This window comes from Apodemus sylvaticus, chromosome 7 (assembly GCF_947179515.1).
Source record: "Apodemus sylvaticus chromosome 7, mApoSyl1.1, whole genome shotgun sequence".
Classification (NCBI taxonomy): Eukaryota; Metazoa; Chordata; class Mammalia; order Rodentia; family Muridae; genus Apodemus; species Apodemus sylvaticus.
In genome coordinates, this window is record NC_067478.1 from 101,356,274 (window position 1) to 101,381,542 (window position 25,269).

Genomic DNA, 25,269 nt, shown 5'->3' on the forward strand with positions numbered 1-25,269 from the left:
TATCCTGTTATAGACACCTTCCACATTTCCTTCGTCCATTTATCAGTTATTAGATGGATATTTTCTATTTCCCATCTATTGTGAAGAGCATTCCAGTGAATACAAGAGTACAAATGTCATCCCCTCATTTATTTTTGGTATTTTGAGGGTCTCTGTGTAGTCTCAGATGTCCCTGAAGTCTCTGTATAGATCAGGTTGGCTTTGAACTCACAAATTCCTGCCTGCTTTTGCCATAAAAGCCTCACTGACAAATGGTCTTCAGTTTTGTTTTTTGTTTTGTTTTATTTGTTTATATGTGGAAAATAGCATGGTGTTTAGCAGAGACTGGGAGAGTAGGGGGAGAGCTGAGAAGTTGATTAGTAGTAGTATTAAGATAGGAGAAAAAAATCTGCTGTACCATTACAGAGAAGGGAGAGAATAGATAGTGATAGGGTATATATATTTCAAAAAGCTAAAAAAAAGGATCTCCAATATTTTTATCATAAGGAAACAATAGATGTTTGAGGAGGTAAGACAGGTTTACTCTGATTTGAGTATTACACAACATATGTGTAATATATTTATACATGCAAGGAGACATAAAATGGTATGTACATAAATATGCATGATCTTATGCGTCTGTTAATTAATTTTAAAAGAACCTTCTTTTCTGAATGATCTCTCCCTTCCCCTCCACATTTTCTTTGTGTCTCTCCTCAAGAAGAAAAAAAACAGTGTTAAAATTTTGTGGTAAGTCTTCTCCTGAAATCATGGATGATTTTTGTAAAGTTATTTGTGGCTTTGACCTCAGGAATGGTGATATTTCCTTGTCTTTTTGTTGGGTCTGACATGGGCTGGGTTTTATGTTCCACCTTAGGATCCTCATTTCCATTCCCACAGAAGGAAGCACCTAGTTTCAGAGGTGGAGATTTCTTTATAAATCTGCTCCCCTGTCTATTTTTGTCTCTCATAGGAAAGGTTAATTGGGTGAATGGGCTCTTTCCACGTAAGCTCTGGAAATACTGGGCCTTCACATCTAATCTACAGATAGTTTCATAGCTGGGGCTGGATCTTAGGATACATCTGAATGGACTTTTTCTATCTCTATACCCTGATTCTTGAGTCCCATTATTGCATCTTACAGAGTTTGGTATTTTTGAACTAGGGTCTTTTATTACCCACAGGTGACATTTGGGGTGGATATCAGGAAAGTAGGGTGTGGTTAGGGATGGAAGTGGGATGGTTAAGAAAGCCAAGCGGATACTCTCATGAGGAGGAGGCAGAGGACCAGGGCCTGGTATGGAGACATTTACAAGGTGCCTGACTCTTCCTACAGAAACTTTCTCAGCAGTTCTCGGCAGTGATTTAGCTTTGCATCTCGGGTAGATTCCCTTTGTCTGTGATGCCCCAAGGATGTTGAAACCAAGAGCCTCATCGGTTCAGACTGTCAAGAAATCGTGTGATCTCTCAGCACTCGGGGCTGATATGTGGAAGGTGCTTGCTTCCCTTTTGAACTCTGACCTGACAGAAGTCCTAACCAGTGAGTGGGTGGGTCATCAAGTTGACAGTGGCAGTTTCTGTTTAATTACCATGTTGGTAACTCCAACCCTTACTAACTTCATTACAGGCATAAAAATGTAAGAGACCAACTGGTTCTTCCTCTCCTAGGGGATGGGCGGTATCTACCTGGATTTCAGTGCCATCTACTATCTATTCTGCTATTTGCGATTGTTTGTTGGAGACCTTTGGAATACCCTTGGAGAACATCTCTCCAGTGTCTGTTTTTATCTTAGGGATCCTGTGGCACTCTAGCCTCCGCCAGACTTTTGATGAGTCATGGGATATAAAACAGGGGAAAGTTCAGTGAAAGTGAAACCTCGCTTTGCCCAACTCCCTCTCCTCTCTGCTCCTCAGGACAGAGGACACCCCTCGGAATAACTTTCCATTCCTGCTCTTAGATGAGCAAGGAGAGAAGGGAGACTCTGTCCTGGAAGGCCTAGTGAGCGTGGACAGAAAACCGGAAAGTGAAGGTTCAGTTCAATCTGCAGTGCCAGCACTTACACGCTCTCCTTTTGGGCCTCAGGGAAAAGGGTTTTTTTGTTTGTTTGTTTGTTTGTTTTGTTTTGTTTTTTTCTTTAAAACTCCTCTTCTCTATGCTGGTTAAAATTGCAGAAATGAATCAAATAGGTTTTTGGAGGCCTACAAGTATATATTCATTTCAGAAGGTGTCTGAGCACTCATTATGTTTGCTTGGAATCGGGTTCTCTGATGGGAAGGCTGGAAGGGGAGGACTGGGCTTGCACACAGGTCCCTGACAGACGATAGTAATGATTTACATTTGTGGTGCTCTGTCCTTTGGGGGTTTTTCTTAGTCAAATTTATCCCTTAACTGCAACACAGGTACAATAGTGCCTCTGAAGTAAATTTACCAAATTATCATCTTAACAATGTTCCCTTTTACGACAGAATTCAGAACCTTATTCTAATACACATTTTACTAAGAAGATAGAAGAGATCCAAAATTACATATATAAATTATATTATATAATTATGTAGAATAATTATGTATTATATAATTATGTAGAATAATAATATAATATATACTAAGTATATATTATATACATATATTTAAATCAAGACAGTCTCTTGTATAGACAAGCTGGGGCTTAAATTTGTGCTTTTTCTGCCTCAGATTCCTGAGTGCTGGGATTACAGGTATATACTATGTGTGCCTAGCTAAAACACATGCTTTGAAATTGTCACGACAAAGTTTTTCACTGTGGTTTATTTGTTTCATTTTAAAGATTTCTTTTTAATTGTATGTGTATGGGTGTTTTGCCTGTTCATGTCTGTATACTACGTGTATGCCTGGTGCCCACGAACTCCTGAAGAGGGTATCAGATCCCCTGGAACTGATAAAGATGGTTGTAACTGCAATGTGGGTGCTTGGAAGCCAACCCAGGTCCTTTGGGAGAGCAGCCAGTGCTCTTATCTGCTGAGCCATCTCTCCAGCCCCACTGTTTATTAATCATTCCTTTTCTGTTGGGAAAACAACCTTTGAGCCTACAATCCCAAGTCAGTCTTTGGCGATCACACTCCTTTCCGCTTTAGTCTTTGTGCTTGCCTTTTCGAAGCACTTAGTGGATGGTTACTGGTGTAAGAAGTAGATCTGACTTATCAAAGGAACCCCTAAGCAATACGCATTCTCACAAGGTCAGTGGGCGAATATCTCAGGGGAAAGGAGAAAATATCAGAGTATTTGGCTGCAAATCTGAGTTTATCACCTGTGTGTGTGTGTCTTGGCTCAGTTCTCTGGATTTGGTAGTGGGGTTGTTATTTCTGTTAGCTGAATTTCAGAATGGCACATTATTTCAACCTAAGCTGTTTCATCAGAAACACAACTATCTGTCCTATTTTTACCGGAACCGGAACCCAGTGCCATTGTTCTCCTGAACAGGGAAAGACCTCTCCATTTTGGGCCCTCTTTATCTTTTAGAAACCCATGACCTTTGGTACTTTTTCTGTATGTGAGAATACACACACATAGTTTTCAGAGACGCGTATTTTTTGTGCTTGTCCTCACTGACATATATTATTGCCTATTGTGAAACAGTTGTCATCTAGAAGAAAGAAAATGCATCTTTTGACTTTTTTGGGGGGGGGTTGGGATTGGGTACCAACCATGTCAGGAAAAAACCATGAAGGCCTTGAGACAAATACTGACCAGTCTTAAGCAATGTAAGCTGACACCTGGCATAGCTACTGAGCACTTCAGGAGAAGTGTGTGTGTGGGGTCTGGGGTCTTAATGTCCCAAGATGCACTGAGCATCAGGAAGGAGAGCTCTGGCTGAGCTTGTTCTAGAATTTTGCAAGCTCCGTCCATGAATTGAAAAGACTGTGTTCAAATCCCAGATGCGGGCTCTAGGTGTTGGGTGATGCTTATAAAGGCAAGGGGATGAAATACAGATGGCGGGACTCCATGAGCTTTCCTTCCTCCTCCTTGTTCTATGCCCACCTCCTTTAGATTAGGGGTGTTATTTAAGAGATGGGCAGCCGGTTGAACGACTTGTTGAGCTTCTTTTCTCTTGGATAGATTGACCCTTCAAGAGAGTGTAGTTTTCGCCATTGTTTCATGGTGAAACAGAACAATAGCAGCATGGGTCCTGCTGCTTTGTCAAGCTACCAGAAGGCTACCCCTTCTCTCCACCCTTCTTCCTACATATGTATTGATCTTAAGGGAATTCCTAACAGGAATTCCTATACACTGGCTGGTGATATACGTGTTTATTAGCTACAGCACTCTAGCACACAAGCTTCTGATAGACAACCTGAAGCAGAAGAAGGGGCTGCAGTACTCAGTGCTTGGTGGTCCTTGCCTACAAAAGCAATCCAGTGAGTTGAACAGATGCCTGTCCTCTCCTCCAGAGGTCTGAGCTCTGGTCCCTGAGTTCAGACATGGGCTGCCTGTATGACTGTGTTCAAGGTTTGCTGCTTATCCATCAAAGGCTGGTTTAGGAAACAGTAACTTCATGGTTTGTTTCCAGTGTGTCATTAGGTATAAATCACAGAGTCTCAAAGTATTAATTGTGCAAGTCGAGAATTATGCAGATAGAGTCATTTGCCTCCAGTAATTAATCAGGATCACCTATGGGGATATCAGATAAGTAAATAGCTTATCACCTACTTCCTGTGAACCAAGTAGATCTGGAGAAGTTGATTTGCATGTATTAATATTCATGCTCTTTGACTGGTTATCTAACAGCTAGTGTTTTGGTTGATAGTCTATGAGAAGTATACTATAAAAGCAGATCGAAATATAAAACAAAGACTTCAAGTCAGATTGAGAAATATAGAAAGACTATTGTTTCTCAGCATGACATACTAATAAAACCATCACATTTTTATACCAAAAAGGCCATCCGATTATCCACCTCCCTATTTACAAATGAAGAAAATTCAGAACAAGAGAAGGCTGAGCAAACTGAATGGAGTTGCTGCAGGCAGAGATGAATCTTGACATACAAAATCTGGCTCAGTGTAGGGTAAACCCAAAGCCATTTTGTGGAAGGGAGTGGCTGTATTTGGTCTTGTTCGGGTACCCTGTTCTGCACAATTGCTGTTCATGGTGATGTAACAATGTATTGTTATTATCTTAGCATGATGTGCACTGTCAAGAGTAGGCCTCACACAGGAGGAAGTATTGCTATGTGACACACATTTCTCACAGTTGGGGTACCCCTTGCTTGAGTAAGAGAGAAAGGGAGAGGAACAATTTCATCCCCTTTAATGATATCCTGCCACTGTGGTCTGGAGAGATGGCTCCATGGTTAAGAGTGCTTGTAGTTCACACAGAGGACCCAAGTTCAGTTACCACCGTGGACAGTGGACAGCTCACAGCTTCCTGTAGCTCTAGCTGCAGGAGATCCTATACCCTCTACTGAATGCTGTGGTCACCCACATGTGTGTACATACACATAAATAAAAATCAAAATACATTTTAAAAAGATACTGCCATTACACAGGGCTTCGTTTTCTTCCTTGCCTCACAGGGTGTTTTTGCAACTTTTTTTTTTTTTTGGTCTCATGATTGTAGTATCTGCTTAACTTTTAATAAGACACTTGAGAGGAACCCCACCCACAGAAACCATAAGAATGGGTGTAGGACATTGAAATATCCAGGTGGAAATGTCACAGTGCCATTCGTCACAGCCAAAGGGAGTGTTATGATCTTAACTATCTTTTTGGACCCCTACCGAACAAGAGAACACCCTGGCTTTGCGACTTTGCCTTCATGTTCCAAAGTACGTCCCCTCTCCCTCGCTTCAACATGAGATGTTCTTTGGATCGTACTTCATCCAGTAAGACATAAACACCCTTTCTCTTGTTTTTTCTACCATGCATGTGCAATTTTTTTTCCTTTGAAGTTTGTAATGGCATTTGACACATTTTTATGTTTTTGTGTGGACATAACTTACATTTCTACTTGTTCTTTCTTAGTTATTTGCTGTTTGTGAGGGCATCTCAGAAAGCTGACCTTTCAAACCTCAGTTAGATCTGTTCTCAAGGGGAGTATGCCCTGTCCCCCTGTGTTTGCTTGGGTCCTTCTCCGACATGCTCCAATGCTGACGGAACTACAGGCTTCCTTCTAGAAACTATACAGGCGCTGCCCCCACAGAGCCCAGACCCTAACTAGAAATCAGGGAACAGTGGGCATGGGAGCGGGCCTAGAGCACCCGAAAGCAGAGTTACTTTCTAGTGAGTACAGGTATCTGGGAAACAGGAAACTTCATTTGGATCTGCTTGATAAGTGGGTGTTTGGAAAAAGAAAAGAGAACCTTTCTGGGAACAATTCTTCATTGATTTTTATTTATTAATTCTTCATTGATACTTATTATCCAATGTTGTCTTAGGGCATACTTGCAGAAAAGTGTTATTGCCATTTAAAACAGAAAATAGAAGCTGTAAAGTAGAATTTGACTAAAGCCATACAACTTAGTGGGTCCGAATGATTTTCCCTGGTCTGAATCTCTTGGTTCTGGTAAAATAAGTTCAGGGGAGGTCCAGGTTCTATGAAGATAGCCTTTTTGATCTTGTCTTCTGATTAAAAAAAAAAAAGCAAGTTGCTGAGAAGCAGATGGGTAAATAAATTACCTTGTAATTTAAGGTTTGAATTAAGTAAGGGTGAATAAGGACTCGAACAAAAGGTGTGGGTGCGTGAAGGGAGGAGCAGTGAATTCTGTCTTTGTAATAAACAACAGCTGTTCTGGGCAGCGTTCTGTCAATGCTGGCTTGTGAGGAGTGGATGAGAGCAGGTGTGGTTCTTCAGAAGACTGTAGGATGGCTGGGAGGGAGAAGAAAGGCCAGGCTGTTTCCAGCGTGTTCTTGGCGGAGGGAGCTAAGGACTGGTGAAGGTGGGGTGGGGCGATCTGCATTTTAGCAGCCTAGGAAGGTCCAGGAATCTATCCTCTTGGCTATCTTGATTGATCTCAGCTCAGCCCGATCTTCTGTGGGTATCTACAGATCTGGTAACATTGCAGGTCGAATTGACATGACGGAGCTTGTGTGTATAACGAATCTGGTGGTGATGCAACCAGCCTCCCAGGGCTGCCCTGTGGCTGCGCTCACCTCCCTGTCTTCCTTTAGTTTCCCACATCTCCCTGACTTCTCTCCACCCCACCTCCTCCTGCTTTTTGTTTGGAACCTTTGTGAACCTTCTTCAGTTTGTTTGTTTGCTTGCTCGCTTTACATCCACATAGATTATTCTAGAGTCTGCATCATGACTGTTTCATGCAGATTCTTTTAAAATGAATTTCTTCCATGTTTCAAATTCATCTACGCTTACGTCACTAAATGCCAACAGTCCCTTAATGAGGGAATTAACAGGTAAGACATTTTTGTTGGCTTTTGAGTTAGTGTCTCAAAAAAAAAAAAAAAAAAAAAAAAACAACTTTTCTTAAGCCACATAAAGTTGTGACTCGGGAAATGACCTATTTCATTCACTGTGCCTGGCTGGAAACCCAGTGTGTTGGAGCCTTGAAGGGCCAAGCGGCGCCTCCTCCAGTTCTCTTTCCTCCTCATAGCTCTTCATTCAGTGCTGGGAGCCACCGGACTTTACATCCAGTCCTTGCTTGCCCTTAGTTGACTCTGTGCAAAGTAATTTAAACTACCATGTAACTGTTTCCCTGTACTTCATAAAAAACGACTTTGGTTTTGTCTCTTGTGCCCTGAAATTTGTCTTTCCTTTCCCATTGCCCTGAAAAAATGGGCTATGTGTTGGGATGTTCAAGCTATTTAATGAAGTGTGTGTGCGTGTATGTGTTTAAGAGTGAAGGTGTGTACATGTGAGTGTCTGTATATATATATGTGTGAGTGTATGTGTATGCATATGAGTGTGAGTGCACGTGTACTCTCTCTCTCTCTCTCTCTCTCTCTCTCTCTCTCTCTCTCTCTGTGTGTGTGTGTGTGTGTGTGTGTGTAATATGCTGGGGATGAAATCCAGGACTTCTTGCATGCTAAGCAGGCATTTTTGCACTTGAGTTATATCTCTGGCTTTTTTTTTTAAATTTACAGATTGGTAAAATCAACTGTTTCTGGACTCCAGGAGATTTTAAGAGAATTTCTGGCTAGTTTGCATTGATTTCTTTGCTCTGTGGTTGTAGTCAGTCCCAGAACATGGTTACTGGGGCCTCTGAAGTCTTTTATGATGCAAAGAGAAGCTGGCTGACTCTGGGTTGCTGATCTTTTTTTTTGCATTGTATGTGAGTGCACAGAGGTCATGGGGATGTGTGCGTTGTTCATAGGTAGGCTTGTTTTTTTGTTTATTTCTGATAACTGAGGTTTGAACCCAGGACCTCATGTGTACTAAGCTCTATCACTGAGCTATCTCCACACCTCTCCATGACTGTTAACAGCTATGTTTCCCAGAATAGTCAGGCCTTGAACCTGCAATCCTTCTGTCTCAGTCTCCTGACTAGATGGGACTACAGGTCTATAACACTAAGCCAAATTTAATCCTGCTTGCTCAATAAAAAAAAAAAAAAAAGGAATCAACCCCTCTCCCCTTCAGTGTGGTCCAATCACAAGTTTATAAGTCAAGGGATGAGAAAAAGCCGGCTAAGAGCAACTCAGTACCCATGGGTGCTTCTGGGACTCATGGGTGCTTCCCACATTTTAATTCATTTAACTCTTACAATCACACAGGGGAAGAACTATTATTTATTTGACTTTATAGGTGATGACATTACAAAAGGAATATTTAATGTCTATCTGTTCCAGATCACCCTGAGAGTCAGAGGTAGAGCCCCACGCCCTGCCTCCCTTCGCCTCCACATTTACCAGCTAGCTGAGAAATGAAAACCAGTTGTAATTATTTGTTGTGAGTGATTATATGAATACCCTCTCTAGGGAACTCAGCTATTGCTACCCACTTGTTCTCCTAAGTCTCTTTCAGGCTACCTGGATATATCTGTCTCCTTGTCTCTGTGCACACTGCTTGGGATGCTCTGAAGCATTCTACACATATGTAGGTCACACATTCCTGGAACATAAATGTGTCAATCAGCAACTTAGAGATTCTTACTCATTCTGACCTTTGGCCTTTGCTTGTGTCAGCCAGATAGGTGGGTGTGGAGAGGCAGTTTGGGAACTGGTATGCTGAAGAAATGAAGAGAAGCCCACAGGAGATTTGTAGAAGCAGGTACTGTTGTCTGAGGTTTCTGCCCTAGAGTGCAAGGACAGCCATGGCTGTAGGTAAGATGTGATAGGATTTGGCAATGTTGGATGGTGTCCATGTGGCCCTGGCATGTGAGCTCATGGACAGTGTAGAATCTGGGAGTACTGACATCTTTCAGGAATCAAGGGCATGGGTTCTAGGTCACCCTGCCCTGGTGGATATGCAAACACACGGGTGAACAGATTCCCTATATAAAATGACATACTTTTTCCTAGATAATTGAATCCTTATCCAAATGATTTTAATACCCTACACAATAAAAACACTACGGAAATAGTGGTTACACTTAATTGTTTATAAAATAATGAAAAAAAAAAGTGAACATATTCAGTACAGACTCAGTTGTTTTAAAAAATATTTTCCGGGAGAGCTGGACTCTGGGTCATTCAGAGCTTAAGAGTGGTAGAGCTGGCCCTGCGCCTTGCCAGCTATGACATGAGGTGAGCTAGATAGGGGAAGTGCTGGAGAGCTGGCCCTGGTGGTGTGGGTGTGGGAGAGTTGGTCATCTGACTAACTCAGCTACTACGCAGGCCCAGACCCAGGGCTTTGAGTTGGCTCACCCCGACATCAATGAACTGCTGGAGCACATAAGGGCGCTGGTTCTACAGACCCAAAGCTGTAGGGTCTCCACGACACAGGACAACAACAGGATATTTGAGAGGAGCCTTGGTAAGGATCCAGTATTGACAGTGTGGCAGAAGCCAGAGGCCTCAAACCGGACCAGCGAACGATTGCTATGAATATTTGCAAGCAAAGCTGCTTGGGCAATAGGGGACACACTGTGACACATGCAGATTGCATTGTGAGATTTTTGTTTATTTGTTCCTTTTTTGACTTTAATTTTTTTGTTTTCTTTTGGGGAATGAGAGGTTGTAAGGAAGGGGGCAGATATGAAGGGATGGGAAAATGAATGGGATTGGGGTGAATTCACAAAGAACCATTTTTTTTCCAACCTTATGTTGAATCCAAGAATCCATGACTCTAGAGTTCTGACTACTCTGCTTAACCCAGTCCCTCAAACTCCTGGGATGGCACCAGTCAGCCACTCAAGTCTAAGAATCCAAGGGCAGATTCTCAGAAAGACCAAACATTTGTCAAGAGAAGTGTTTCTAGATACAGGATACACAGCAACATGCTATTCATCCTATGAGAAAATCCGTTTAAGCTGAAGAAAAACAACCATTAGAAAATGCGCCCAGTGTGGTCATGCTTATATTCCACTTGTCAACTAAAAATGCATTTGTTTAACTAGGGTGTCTGTTTATTACAGTCACCACTCCCTCCTGGGCAGATAACTGCCTGAGTTTCACAAGTCCCTGTGAATGATCCAGGATAGGCCAGCAGCTGCCTTTAGTTAGCATTCTTCGTGATTATTTCTAAGAATTATGCATTAATTTGTAAATACCCCCTATTTTTAAATAAGTTGTAAGCATATGACTAATCCATTTCAGTGCTTTGATGGGAATACGAAGTGTTCACGCAACTGGTTTGTGAGAGTGAAGCTCTGAGCAGAGCTATTTTGATGAAAATCAGGGCGTATAAGAAAAGACAGAAGCAGCTGACTTGAGCATATTTTGTCTCACTTTTCTGTGCGTATGGATTTATCTTTTGGGAGACTCAGGGTTTTGTTGTGCATACATTACCTCTTAGTCTAGCCATGCTTCTAACCCTAAAGATATACAGGTCCCCAAGTCTCACTGCAACTGTATTTACCATGGTGGTCACTTTCCGTTTGTGCATGTCCCCAACTTAGAAGTGCTCCCAGGTGGTAGCTGAATGTAATTATTGTCACTGAATTTGCATTAGAATATTCTGTTAAGATTCTTCGTACTATAGACTCTGGTGGTTCTGATGTGCTGTAAAAATGTGCCACCAGAAGGTTGGAGGGAAGGAGGGATGAAGAGAGAGTTAGGGAGGAAAGGATCGATCGATTGATCGATAGATAGATAGATAGATAGATAGATAGATAGATAGATAGATAGATAGACAGAGCTTTTAAAATGTTTCATTTGGTTTAGTCTTCATTAAGCAAATTGCACAAATCTCTGTAAACCATCGGGTAAGATCATTAGAAGAGTTCTCTTTCCCTAGATTACTCTATGAGGTTAGCACAATTTTTACCAGGCTATCAGTAGTATTTGCTTCTTCATTTTTGTGTGACTGGTGGGGGTTGTTGTTTCTTAAAACAGACCAACACATTGATTATAAAGTTCAATTAGACAAATAGTGAATGACACCAGTCAGGAAATTTTGTGAAAAGAAGAAATCTGGGGTGTGTGTGTGTGTGTGTGTTGTTCTATTTGATAACAACGTGTCTTAAAGGATCCATAGTAGTTAATGTGGATTTATTGTTTCTTTATATAGCTTTTACTGGTCCAGGACTTGATATGTAGACTAGGCTGGCCTTGAACTCATAGAGATCAATCTGCCTCTGTTTCCAAAATGCTGGGAGTGTGCCACCATGTCTAGAAATAGTTAAAGTGAAATGAACCTAGTAGAACAGATTTCAAAAGAAGGCAGGCATACATGAACTATTAATCATCCATCTCTAGTGCTCTGTGTAGTCCACTGTATATGTAAAATTATAGTCAAAGACAACAGAAATCTATTTTTTGTTTTGTTGGCTTGACATTGAGCCAGACATGGTATAGTCTCAGAGCTTAGAAGGTTAAAGCAGGAGACTTGGGCTACATAGCAAGAGACCTAGTCTTAAAAAATGTCTTGAATGGGAAGATCTTATCCAAACTTTCCATGGAGTTATATTGCATACCTCTTAGTCAACATCCTTCTAGAATTGCTCTTTTTATAGCCTCTACTCTCATCAAAGTTACAGATTCCCAACCCTCTACAATATGTTCTCCACTCTCATCCCATAATAACCTTCTCTTTTTTTTCTCCCTCATCTTGTGTCCTGTGTGTGACAATCACCCTGTAGAGGTCACCTTGGGAAGCATAATCTCTTCCTCAGTCTGGCTATTTTTCTAGGAAGTAAGTCTCAGGCTTCTGGGGGTGGGAAATTCCCTTGTAGGCTTCCAGAATTCTGATGAACAAAGATTCCCAACTTTTCTTTTGTAATTTACTGAATCTTAAACCTGGCATTTAAAACTATCATTGAATAGCCTGTATGATGGAGTTAGGATTATTGGTTATGCACATAGACAAGAAAATAAACTGATACCTCTCTGAAAAGCCATGCTCTTCAGAGTGACTAGACTTGGTACTCAGTGTGTTTTCATGTGCACAAGAGCACTTCTGCATTTATCTTGGGCACATGTTGTCAAAAACAGCTAAGAGGAGTCTTCTACCTTGTGTACTCCTGAATTGCTTTGAATTTCTTTTAAAATAATGTATGCTCACTTGGTAATAAAAACAAAGTATAACAGCTAGGTATGGTGGTACAATCCCATAATACCAACCCTTGGGAGGTAGAGTCAAGGGGATGAGATGTTTAAGGTCATCTTCAGCTGCATTAGAGGGTCTGACGATTGCCTGGGATGTATATGAAGTCCTATCTTAAAACAAACCCAAAACCCAACTCAACAACAACCAAATAAGCAAAAATTCATATTTTGGTTTAGACATTCAGCAGTGCATAAGAATTCCAGTGAAACAAACCAAAATATAAACCTTTAACCGGCTGAGCCATCTCTCCAATCCAAACAAAAACTTAGATAGGCATGAGAATTAGTGACAGAATGCTCGCCTAGCATATATTAGGCCCCTGACTCAATTTCCCAGAGCCTGGGGTAGGGGGACCCTATGTACACATGCATGATATCTGAGAATATAAATATATGGAAGTGAAAGTGGCCTTTAAAAAAACAAAGCTGTTTTCCATTTCTTTTAAATTTTCTTTTAATTTACATTCAGTAAAATTTCATTGTTATAGATAAGTATTGAGAGTCTTGATGAAAACAGAAACCTGTATAACTACTGCTGGATTCAGGGCACAAAGCAGTCTCAGTCCCCACAGTTCCCGGAGCTTTGTGCTCTGCTGTCGGGTGGGCTTCACCCAGTCCCTGCTTTCTGGCAGTGTCTTCTCTACCAGTTGTTATACCATGCCTAGGTTGTCAGGAAAGTGGAGTCACCAAGCCGCATTCCCTGCTTGACTTAGAACAATGCAGTTGAAGTGTCCCAGTGCCGTGCACATCAGAACTCTTCTCGCTTGATTTCTGAGAGTGTAGAGTATTAATCGTGAATGCGACGTTCTTTTGTGAATACTACGTTCTTTGTCCCCCTGTAGCTAAGGGGCGCTTGGCTTGTTTCCAGCGTTCAGCAATTCCCAAGAAGCTACACCAAGCACTGGCTTGCAGGTTTCTGTGCCCCTCTCTCTTGTATCAACACCTAGGACCTTGCTTTGCCGCTCATACATATGCTTAACTCTACGAGAAACTGCCAGCCTTTTTTGTAAAGAAGACAGGCCATTCAGCAGTGCGTAAGAATTCCAGTCCCTCCTCTTCCTTTTCTGCTTTTAAGACACTGTGGACATTCTTACCCCTGTATGGTGGAATGCATGGTAGAATCGCCGGTCTTATTTTGCATTTTCACAGTGACTAATCCATTGCTTTAATCACTTTTGATGATGTCTTGATGAAATTTTTATATAAAATTTCATTCTTTGTCTTTAAAAAAACTGTGTATGAGAACTTGTTCCTATCTAGCCCAGCCTGGCCTCCAATTAACAATCCTTTGGCCTCGACCTCCTCAGTGTTGGAATTACAGATATATACCACACTCCTTGCCTATCTTTGATCAGTTTTGTAATTTTTAAAGTGGAAATCTTTAATATTCTCTATATACAAATCATTCCCCCACTCCCAGTGTATGTCTTTCCCTTTCCTTAATATTATCTTTTGCATGTCAAAAGTTAGCACACTAAATAATGCGTGTCACTGTGGAATGTTCATACATGTATGTCACTATACTTCCTAGTTGTCTCACTCGTCCATTGTCCTCCCCTTTGCCTCCCTCCCATCCCTTTCCCTCCCCCAACCCCTTCCCTCCCCTTCCCATCTCCTTTTGCCTCCCCTCCCCCACCCCTTTACCACCCCTCCTCCATCTCCCTTGCCTCTCCTCCCCCATCCCCTTTCTCTCTCCTTCCCCATCCTCCTTGCCTCCCCCATCCCCCTTCCCTTCCCTCCCTCACCTCTTTCCCTTCTCTCCCTCATTCCCCTTGCCTCCCCTCCATCTCCCTTGCCTCCCCTCCCCCATCCCTCTTCCCTCCTCTCTCCCATCCCCTTTGCATTCCCTCCCCATCCCCCTTCCCTCCCCTTCCCATCCCTTTTGCATCCCCTCCCTCATCCCCCTTGCCTTCCCTCCCCCATTCCCCTTTCTTCCATTGTCCTCCCCCTTGCCTCCCCTCCCCATTCCCCCTCCCTCCCCTCCCTCATCCCCCTTGCCTCCCCTCCCCATTCCCCCTTCCTCCCCTCCCCCATCCCTCTTGCTTCCCCTGTCCCATTCCTTTTATTATCTCCCACTGTGTCTCCCACTGATCTCTTATGTCACTTTCTAATTTTTCCTCTTTCTCCTTCCAATTCTTCCTTTTCTTTCTCCTGAAATACACACACACACACACACACACACACACACACACACACACGTGCGTGCATGCATGTGCACAGGAACATGCACAGAGGCACATGCACACAAATATAACTCTAGATCCCACATATGAAAAAACATGCTATATATGAAAGATTTAATTTTAGCAAGCATCATCTTTTCTTTTCTTTTTTTCCATTTTAAAAATACGTTATATTTTTGGTGCCCACTACTAAGAATTCTCAAGCTAAACAAAACCATGAGACTCTATGGGTTTATAATGGGATCTATGATCTATTTCAAGTAAACTTATAAGTAAGCATAGTTTTTATTTTAAATTAACCTATGACTCTCCAGTTTTCTCTTTCACTTGTATAAAGACCTCTCATTTCTCCACATTTAATGACATTTATTCTGAAGGAAAGAATGTGTTCTAACCTAGAATATAAACTCAAATATCTTCCAGCATAAGGAGAAAACATTCTGCAGACACCCGGCTGTGATGAAGAGGGTCCCCTTTAACCAAGGAGAGCACCACAATTTGCTTTCCAACAATATCACAAAACTAAACATAGTTTATACATCAGTTTCCTTTGCCTGGCTTTCTAGAAGCTCAAAAAAGACTGAAAAAAAAAAAAAAAAAAAACAGAACTTTGGAATGAGAATGAAACCTAAGGCTCATTTAGCTAAATTCTTCCTTCTTCAACTTACAGAAATACCTCATGCATGTGACAGACTGCAGGCCACAGAAGTATTGTCCTAAGGACTGGAGCCCCAGGGGATGCTGGCTCCTACGTCTTTGTCCTTTCCTTGCTGTCTGGGGCTGGCATCTCTGCCTCCTCATGACCTCACATGCTGGTGTGCCCCGGGCTCTGTCCTCGGATTTCTTCTTTCTTCCACTCACTCTCTGGGTGACCTCATTTCAGCTCATGCCTCAAAATGCCACATACACTGGGTGAGTCAAAGCTCCCCTGAACCTCAGACAAGGTTACCTCGCTGCCCCCTCAACACATCAGAGATGCCTAACAGCTACTCATCTACCATAGCGGTCTCGGTTTCCCACTCACCCAGGCTCTGGAACTTTCTATCAGGCTTCTTTGCCTTATCAATGAAATATACCCAGAATCTGATATTACCATGGCCACAAATGTTGTCTCTAGGGCCTGGGGACTTGGCCTCTGCTCCTCACTGGGTTTGTAGTCTCCCCACCTGCTCCTGAGCCTGTTCTCCACACTGGCCATAACGATTATCGATCACTAGATCTTCCCTCCTGCCCGGCAGAATCTCACAGATGGCTTTCCATCATTCTGAACCACATCTCTATATGACCTGACCCCAGCAAGTCTCTTTGAAGTCTTCTGCTCTTCTCTGGCATTTACTAGTCTTTGAGTCAAAGCTTGTTGCCCTGAAAGGGATTGCACACGCTGGTTCTGTGCCTGGAGGTACTCAGCAACCCCGTGTCCTCTCAAGACTAGCACACTGAGACACACTCATCCTCTGAAAAGCCACCTTTCCTCAGAGTTCTCCCCATACCCGCTCCATCTTCTCTCTTTGCTCTAGCTCTCTCGGTAGAGCTCACCACTGCCTGTCTCTATGTTGCCTGCACCCTCTACTGAAATGTGAGCGTCAATGAAGGTGAAATGTGCTTCGTTCACAGCTGTAAGCCCAGCTTCCAGAGCAGGTGGCCCATGGCCTGTGCTCAGACATCAATACCAACGATTCTCCTTTCTATTCTATTTTACGTCCGCCTTTCCCTAGAGCTTGTTATTTTTACTGGGGAGGTAAATAGCCTTTTGGATTTCTAAAAATATGCATTTGTGAAAGTGGCCACATAGCTTTTCTGATGACACAAGTTTCATACTATGTTTTTCTCACTTAATATATATTTGGATAGTTAGTTGATTCATTCATCTATGCATTTATCAGATTATACCACTAGGCCGCACTGCAGAAATAACCCAGATCATTGCCGTGTTAATTAGTATGTGGATTGTGCCCCCTTTCCACTAGTGTAGACAAGACTGCAGTGGATATGGTGGTACACAAATCTCTGTGCAAATGGATGGTAGATATCATCCTGGAATTTCTGTTAGTGACTTGGCAGATGTTGATGATGGGAATGGAAAATGCTTTTTCTTCTAGTTTTATCTTTTTATATTGCCAGCAACAGTGGGCAAGTGCCTATCACCCCACGTCTTTTAGCATACAATTTTTTTGACTCCTTTATCAATGAGAAAAGTAATAAAACTTAGACTTTCAAGTAGAATATTTTCCATTTCCTGGCTGGCAAACGTTTGAATTCCTAGAACAGAAACTAGTTTCCTAAAGAAAGAAATAAAGTATGAAGGAAAGTATAGAAAGTGGTTTGAGATGAGAAACATTTGCCTTTATAGAAGCTTCTGGAGACTTTCTCACACAGAGTCATCTCTTGATGTGTGCAGAGAGAACCAAAGGCCACACCCAGCATCTTGGTTTTCTTGCTATAAAATAGTGTTTCTTTATTTTTTTCTTCTCCTTGAATTTACTTTTATTATTTGTACAAGTAAGTGCAGTACGCCTGGAGGCCAGAGGCCTAAGACCCCTTGGAACTGGAGTTACAGGAAGATGTGACAGGTGCTGGGAACCAAACTCAGGGCCCCCCAAAAAGGGCAGAAGTGTTCTTCATCCCCTGAGCTATTGGACTAGCCCAGATTTTTATTTTTTCTTAAAATGAATCCACAACACAAGCCCTCAAGTGTTAGAGCGGGCTTTAGGTTTCCTGGGAGTTGTTACACTCAGTGATTTATTGTTTCCTAACAACTTTGTGGTTTCTACTGGGCCTCACTCGAGGGTTCTTGAAGAACAAGAGCAGTTATCTGTTTTAATGACTAGGCCTGGCATCCAGAATGCAGGCAGAGGAATGAATTCAAAGAGCAGTGCCAAGCCAGAGGAGAGTCGGGTTCACACACAGCACCCCCGCCCCAGGGGTTCCTGGGATGGAGCTGGGCTCGAGTGTGAATGTCGGTTGGCTCTCTCTTGCTCTGCCTTTGTGGCCGCTCACAGGCCTGCAATGAAGTTCAAAGGGCAGCCCCCAGTCTTCTCTGGTTTCATCAGCTGTCAAATGTGGGCCGAGAGATACTTTGGTGTAGCATCATTATTGCAGAATTTGAAGAGTTCTGGGAAGTTAGCTACTCTTGTTATCTAGATGACGAAACTGAGACAAGAGAGACAAGGACACTTTAAACTTCAACCTATAAACAGTAACAGGAAGTGGCCTTTTAAAATGTGCACTTATAGACTTAGATGGTTAGCTGCAAAAGCACTTTTGCTGTGAATTTCCTAAGAAGCAGTGTAAAAACTATATATATGTTCCTGAACCTGTGCACCCTATGACCTGCCCATGGCAGACATTGTTAATCAACTTCAGAACGCTCCAACCCAGCCTGAGAACCTCTTTAAACAGTGCTTCTGGTAGGTTAACTAATCATAATTGAGCCAGGTTTTTATGTGAATTAAACATCTGTTTGTTTCTTCCTCGTAAATGTGTGACTCATGACCCCTTGCTAAGAGCCCTGGACATTAAGCCAGAAGATTGTGGTTTTGACCCCCTCAGTTTGCTTTTCCTTGCTATGCTGTATTAGGCAAGTCATTTAACTTTTCTGGGACTAGCTTCCCTGAAAAGATGGAGTTCAGTGGGATAATCATCAAGCATCCTTCTCTGAACATCCTTAGGATTCAAGGCACAGAGATTTTTGAGTATGTGATTTTATAATTATGAGAATGCCATAATTATGATGAAGATCAAAGACTGTTTTGTTTTGTTTGTTTTGGTTCTTCCTTCCTTCCTTCCTTCCTTCCTTCCTTCCTTCCTTCCTTCCTTCCTTCCTTCCTCTCTTTCTTCCTTCCTCTCTTCCTTCCTCTCTTTCTTTCTTTCTTTCTTTCTTTCTTTCTTTCTTTCTTTCTTTCTTTCTTTCTTTCTTTCTTTCTTTCTTTCTTTCTTTCTTTCTTTCTTTCTTTCTTTCTTTCTTTCTTTCTTTCTTTCTTTCTTTGGGTTTTGCATGTTGCAGACCTGTTGCTGGAATTCTGATGCTCATGTTTCTAGCCTCTCTCAGCTGCTGCTCTTTATTTGTCTGATTCTATCAATCTATATCACCAAAACCAGAACTTAGGCATTCACAGGGAAAGGGGAGTTACTTAAATGAGGGGACTTACAAGAAGCCATTTTTGGCTAAGTGGGGCACAAGTGACCTCACACCCCAAGCTGGAGCAGGGCTCTGTGTAGCCCGCTCACCCTGCAGTTCAGGATCTTGAGTCGCTGATTTTGTTTACTCTTCTTGTACCTTCGGATGTGCAAGAGGCCCTGCATTCATTCCGGCCTTAGCAAGGGGTTCTCTTTGGTCTCCTTGTCCCTGGTCTCTCCGGACTTTGTGGTGACTCGACTCTTGTTTGCCTTCCAGGCTCTCCTTCACTACGGGCATATCCTCTCCTGTCTGTGATCACCCGGCAGCCCACAGTCATCTCCCACCTGGTTCCCACAGGCCCGGGAATCACCCCAGTGTTACCTCGCCATCCAGTGGCTGCAGCTGAGGCTGCTGCTGCTGCTGCTGCTGCTGCTGCTGCTGCTGAGACCCCCGGTGGTGAGGCATTAGCCAGCAGCGAATCTGAGACAGAACAACCCACACCCAGGCAGAAGAAACCACGCAGGAGTCGCACCATCTTCACCGAGCTGCAGCTCATGGGCCTAGAGAAGAAATTCCAGAAGCAGAAGTATTTGTCTACCCCAGACAGGTGAGGTCCAAAGGATGGGACTTCACTCTCTGTAGGTACCACCTGGAGAAGGGTTCTGCACTCTGTGGGTTGTAGATTCATTCAGTGCTGGCTTACATTCTCGTCCAGATTTTATTCCTTTGTTTAAGTTCTGTCAACTTTGAGTTAGAAGAGACAGCCCACCTGAATCTATCCCATCAGTCCATAGTGCCTGAAAGGATGCTTTCTCCTCTGTCCTATGTTTTTGATAAGCCTCTTCAGAATACCAAGAAAAGAAAAATCATACTCTCTGTCTGGAATCTGGCTTGGTTTTTAAAGCCCCAGACATTTAGCATAACACTCAGTGGGTCTCAACCTGTGGTTTTTAGCCCTTCCTTGTCCTCTTGAGTACCAGGCTGACTCAGTTTGAGGGCCTGCCTCTGGACAGAAAGTCCTGGACTGATCTAGGTGAGGCTGTTTCTGAGACCTTCGTGCATTTGATCAGGATTAAAGCAGAGCCACTTGGCAGAGACCACTGAAAAGCTCGAGGGAAGTCCCTTCTTTGTAATTCACGTTTGGAATGATTGCAGTGCTTGCTTTCTCCAGGGGCCCTCTGTCTTTAATTTAGTGTCTTAATTACAAAATACGTCTGTTCCTTTATCTTACCCTGAGGTGGCTGAGCTCAGGGATGAGCCTATTTATTGGGAAACTTTTCCAGATCTTTCAAATTATTATTATTAATTATTAATTATTATTATTATTATTACTGCTAAATGCTTTGTCCCTATTAGGTTGACTCCAATCCTATGAAAGAGAACAGGAAATAAATGCAATTGAATGCCTGAAACTATTTAGTAGTTGCTTAGGAAAGAAACAGAACGTGAAAGCACACTCTCCAAAGTTTCCCTTTCAGGGAGAGCTTGTCTAGTTGCTCTATAAGTCAGCTGCTAGCTGAGGGTCTCTTGGGTCCTCCAAGTTGGGGTGGCAGGGAATGCTCTCTAGTAAACAGAGCCCTGTTTTAAAGGACATCATGGAGGATGGGGGTGGGGAAGAATGCCTACAGTTGCTATAGCACAGTGAGCCGGCAGTGGTACCATATGTTGCCATAGAAACCGAAAGATATTGCTGAGCGTGGCAAGAAAGCCTTTAAGAAGACCCTTGGTTCCAGAAGAGAGAGCATCATCCTACATTACGTGGAGATATCCCTGAAAGGAATAGACTCTTGTCTCACTAGGCATGCCGAAGGAACTACACGTATGGGTGTTTCTACTTTAGGGTGTGCATGGGTGTAGGAAGGACCTGATATGCCTGACTGAGGAACAGGGTCTCCCTGCCGAGGCAGTCACTGGCCCATAAGATGCAGACTTACATTTTAGAATCATAGCTTCAGTAGCACTATGACGGATGGGTGATAGGCAAGTGAAGACAGCCATGGGAGAATCTCGGGTTGGCTGCGGGGACTGGAGAGAGGAGCAGGGATGGTTTAGGATGGAAATGGAATGGGAAGACCCGCCCCTGGGTGAGGAAGAAGGGCTAGAGTCGAGTGTGCTGAGGTTCCTGAATGAGGCAGGCCCTTCGGAAACAAGGATGCTCTTCATGGAAGCGGACCGGACAGGACAGGCTGGGCTTGAGGAAGAGGAGGAGTGAGCTCTGCTTCGAACTTTCGCATTGTGGTTCCGTTTGGGCAGACGGGTCTGTGAGGTGGGAAATAATGCATGGGATGTCCAGGCTGCAGGGAACTACGCTTCATGGATTTTGTGTAGCTGGATGGAGCAGCCGTCAGCCCTAGTTGTATGGTTGTGTATCTAAGAGGCTTCAGAGAGTATGGTTAAAAGTTAGACTTATTTCTGAGAGAGAGAGAGAAAGAGAGAGAGAGAGAGAGAGAGAGAGAGAGAGAGAGAGAGAAAGAGGAGAGAGGGGAGAGAGAGTTCTTAATAGATCTGTTGGGGCTTCCTGATACTTGCCCAGGCATCTCTTAGGTGACCCACACAGAACTGATTCACGTGCACAGGGAGGGAGACTCCATCTGGTTGGCATTGAAGCTGACGCCCCAGTCCACCCTCTCCGATGTGATGTTCCCTACCTCCCTACGTGACCAGAGCCATGAGCACTCCCTCCTCCCACAGCTCCTGCCCTCCTCCTCCTCTGTGTTTGTTTCCCCGGTTTCCAAGGCAACTTCATTTGAGTGACTATGCAGGGAAGTGAGAATTTGTAACGGTGGCAGGTAATGAGAGAAAGCTGATGACAGTGAGATTTTTCTGCAGCCAGCATGAGTCAAGGATGCATTTTTCCCGAGTGAGCTAACAACATTTGCTAATGCTGTGGTAGAACTGTGAACCTTCCACTGACTAATGCACCTGATGGCCTCAGGTGAACCAAGCTCAGGAAAACCCTGCAGGAGTCTGAAGGGACCCTTAGCACCACCAGAACCCAGAACGGCTCTTGGACAAGAATTGGGGGATAGCGTTGGATTGCCCAGTTCATAATGAACAACTCCCTAGGGCGTAGTACTTCGTTAAAGAGAAGAGCCAATGCTGTTGGCATTGGGCATCTATTGCTTTGGTCAGTGAATCACTTCCAATAAAATGTTCAGTTGCCCCTTGCCCCTCTACAGGGATGGCCATGTATATGCGAATGTAGCTTTAAGACAGACTCAACAACAGTTCTTTGAAGACAGATTCTATTTTTAAAATTATGATTAGAAGTTTCATTAATGGACTGCCCAATCAGAGTGGGAGTCCTGGGCAGCTGCGTATGTAAACACCAAGCGTTGCCTGATACCAGGGTCAATGGCAGTGTTTGTGCCAATGCCAGATCTCCTCGGGTAGAGAAAGCTGCAGCTGAGGCGTCGCACCTGGACTGCCTGCTGCACCTGGACTGCCTGTGGCTGTGGCTTGAGCCTGTGCGGGCTTGCGAGAAATAGTCGGCCCTAGATCTGCAAGCGGCAGTTCTCAGAAACCTGGTGACCTTCAAGCACTGGTGGCCACGGCTCAAGCTGACGTGCAAGTCTGAACTGCTTCACCGAGCGAGCGGGGCTGGAGCTCGAGGGAGGCTGCGGGCAGGTAGCTCATGTTTTCTCGGATCTCATGTCCCCCTAGGCGGTACCCAGGTAACCATATAGGTCCCTGGCTGCAGCCTGGAGAACCTAGGATAGAAACCTGGCTAACTTCCCCTTAATATTCCATGTCCCGTTTGGAGTGTTGGGTCCTTGTTCAGGCTGTGGCATCTCAGTGTCCCCTCCACGATTCTGTTTTGTGGAGAAGTGTTGGGAGGCGGACCCTCATAAAGATGGTGGTGTACACGTCAGTCATGGGCGGATTTCACTCTCGCTCCAGGATCCAGGAGTCAGCAATAACAGAGCCAGAAGAGAGCTTATTTCAGGCTCTTTGTACCACATAGTCTTTCCCCATCTACTCCTGTCTGCTGAGGTAACACAGAGGCATCCGTGAGCAATGAAAGCAAAGAAACCTGTGTGTGTGCCAAGAGATTTTTATATAACAGAAAAGCAAGTGTCAGGAAGAGTTTAGCCATATCCTTGAGAAATCTTTAAGCAAATCTAAGCTTTAAATCTTATATCTGTCGAATGGGAATAATCATACCCATTTGGTGTGGTGACAAGATAGCATCGGGCAGGGGCTTAGAGTGTGTCTGGGATGCTGGCACGCTCTGCTCTGGAAATGGTTGCTGTGTTGCTGGAATCACTTCTCACTGTACAGATGGCTTTGACCTTAGTGCTTTTTAGAGGGATGCAGAGAAAAAGTAGAAATCCAGTGAGCATGGGAAGCAGGAGGAACCATGGGTTTGGCGCTTCGTTGGACTCTGTATGGCTGCACATTACACTCACTGTAATAAGTCAGGGCAGCCACAGTTCCCGGGGCGGAAGGGATGTCTAGGCACGTGTGCCACAGGCTTGGAGAGAATGAGGGATGAAATTCCAATCCCCAGAACCTTTGTGAAAATTGGCTGCTATCTGGAATCCCAGTACTTAGCAGGCAAAAACAGGGGATACCCAGGACAATGGTGAACCTCTGGGTTTAACAAGATAACCCTCTCTCAATAAATACAGTAGGATGTAATAGAGATGACACTGGACGTCAACTTTTGATTTCTACATACAGCACACACAAACATGTATGTGTGTAGAAATACATACCATATACACATGCATATGCAAGAAATATTTCTGAACCCTGCTTTGGGATTTAGTCACGCAGTAGGTAGTTTTGTGAACATAAATTAAGTGAAAGACTTGGTCTTGAGCTGGGGGTGGCAGAAGTAACATGTACTCTGGAGAGAGCTGACAACACGGTCCATTGGGGTGACTCCTGGGTCAAAGAAATTATGGGAGCCGGGAACGCTCACCTACCAGAGGTGAATCTGGAGTGATGAGTGAAATTCCCATAGAAGTATAGCTTTACGTTTTATTTCAGTTTTTGAGATTCCAACATACATTTTATAGAGTACGGGGTGTGAAGATGAAGCTTGGATGTTCAGATTCATTTCAGAGAGAGAACGAATCTGGGATGAGGGCTCTCTCCATGTTCTCACGTGTGGCCGCTATTTCTGTTTTCCAGTCCTAGACAGTGTCCTCAGAAGGGGGACACGCTTCCTCTTGGCGATGGTCTGGGTTAATGGTGGCAGTCTGAGCTTTAGTAGCAAGTGCCAGGTGCCAGCCAGCGTGCCCCCACCTCTCTGGCTCACTCCCCATTCCCTCACCCTTCCTCTGTGTCTCCTGCCTTCTAGGTTGGACTTGGCCCAGTCCCTGGGACTCACTCAGCTGCAAGTGAAGACTTGGTATCAGAATCGCAGGATGAAATGGAAGAAGATGGTAAGAAAGGGCAAGGGCTCATTCTAATGGGAAAAATTTCCAGTCTGGGGCTGTTGGGAAGCAGGAACGATCTCTGGTACTTTAGGCTTCAAGACAGTGAGGTCTTCTGAGGTGCTGGTTGTGGAGGGAAGCTGTTTGAACTTGACCTAATTTAAAAAACAAAAGAAAGCAAAACATTTTTTAGTCTTTTAGTCTTTTCTCTTGTATTACATCCAGACCAAAGTTTCCTCTTCTCCTCCCAAACCTCTCTCACCTTTGCGTGTTCATTTCCCCTCTCCCTCAGATCTACTCCCCACCCCCACCCTGCTCCTCAGAGAAGAGTAGTCCTCCCAAGGACATCAACTAAACAAGCTACAATAAGGCCAGGTATATAGATAGCATCACGTCAAGGCAAAAAGGCAAACCAGTAGGCGGAAAACAGTTTCTTCCACAAGTAGGCAAAAGAGTCTTCGTTCCCGTTTTTTTAGGATCCCCTCAGTAACACCAGGCTATGCATCTATAGCATATATGCTGAGGGCCCAGGAGAGACCCCTACAGGTTCTCGGCAAATTCCGGGTTGGGTGATTCTATGGGCCGTGTTTGTGTGGTATCCCTGACCCCTCTGGTCCCTCTAATCTTTCTTTCTCCTCTGCAGGACTCCCTAAGCTCCTCCTCATGTTTGGCCGTGGTACTTAGCATCTGCTCCCATCGGTAGCTGGGGGAAGTATCTCTGGCCCTTTTGGTGATGATTGTGCTGGACTCCCAGTCCCAGCACACTCTAGGCAGGACAATCTGCAGGTAGAAGGCTTTGTGCCCAAGTTGGTGTCCCAACCCCTCCACTTGAGGCTTTGCCTAGTTATAGAAGATGACCAGAGCAGGGCCTGTCTCCCCCTCACTAGGAGCCTCGGCTAGGGTTACTCTCCTAGATTCCATGGAGTTTCCATAGCACTAGGTTCCCACCTCACCCCTGAAATGTCCCCCAATT

At 43.9% G+C, this 25,269-nt stretch overlaps 1 protein-coding gene across 1 annotated transcript in view; it reads left to right on the forward strand.

The window, feature by feature from the left end:
* Barx2 (BARX homeobox 2) overlaps positions 1 to 25,269 on the forward strand; it is a 68,918-nt gene that overhangs the window by 36,299 nt on the left and 7,350 nt on the right. The window contains exons 2-3 of the mRNA XM_052186954.1: positions 19,189 to 19,519; positions 24,221 to 24,305. Coding sequence (XP_052042914.1) covers positions 19,189 to 19,519; positions 24,221 to 24,305 — 416 coding nt within the window. The remainder of the gene's footprint in view (positions 1 to 19,188; positions 19,520 to 24,220; positions 24,306 to 25,269) is intronic.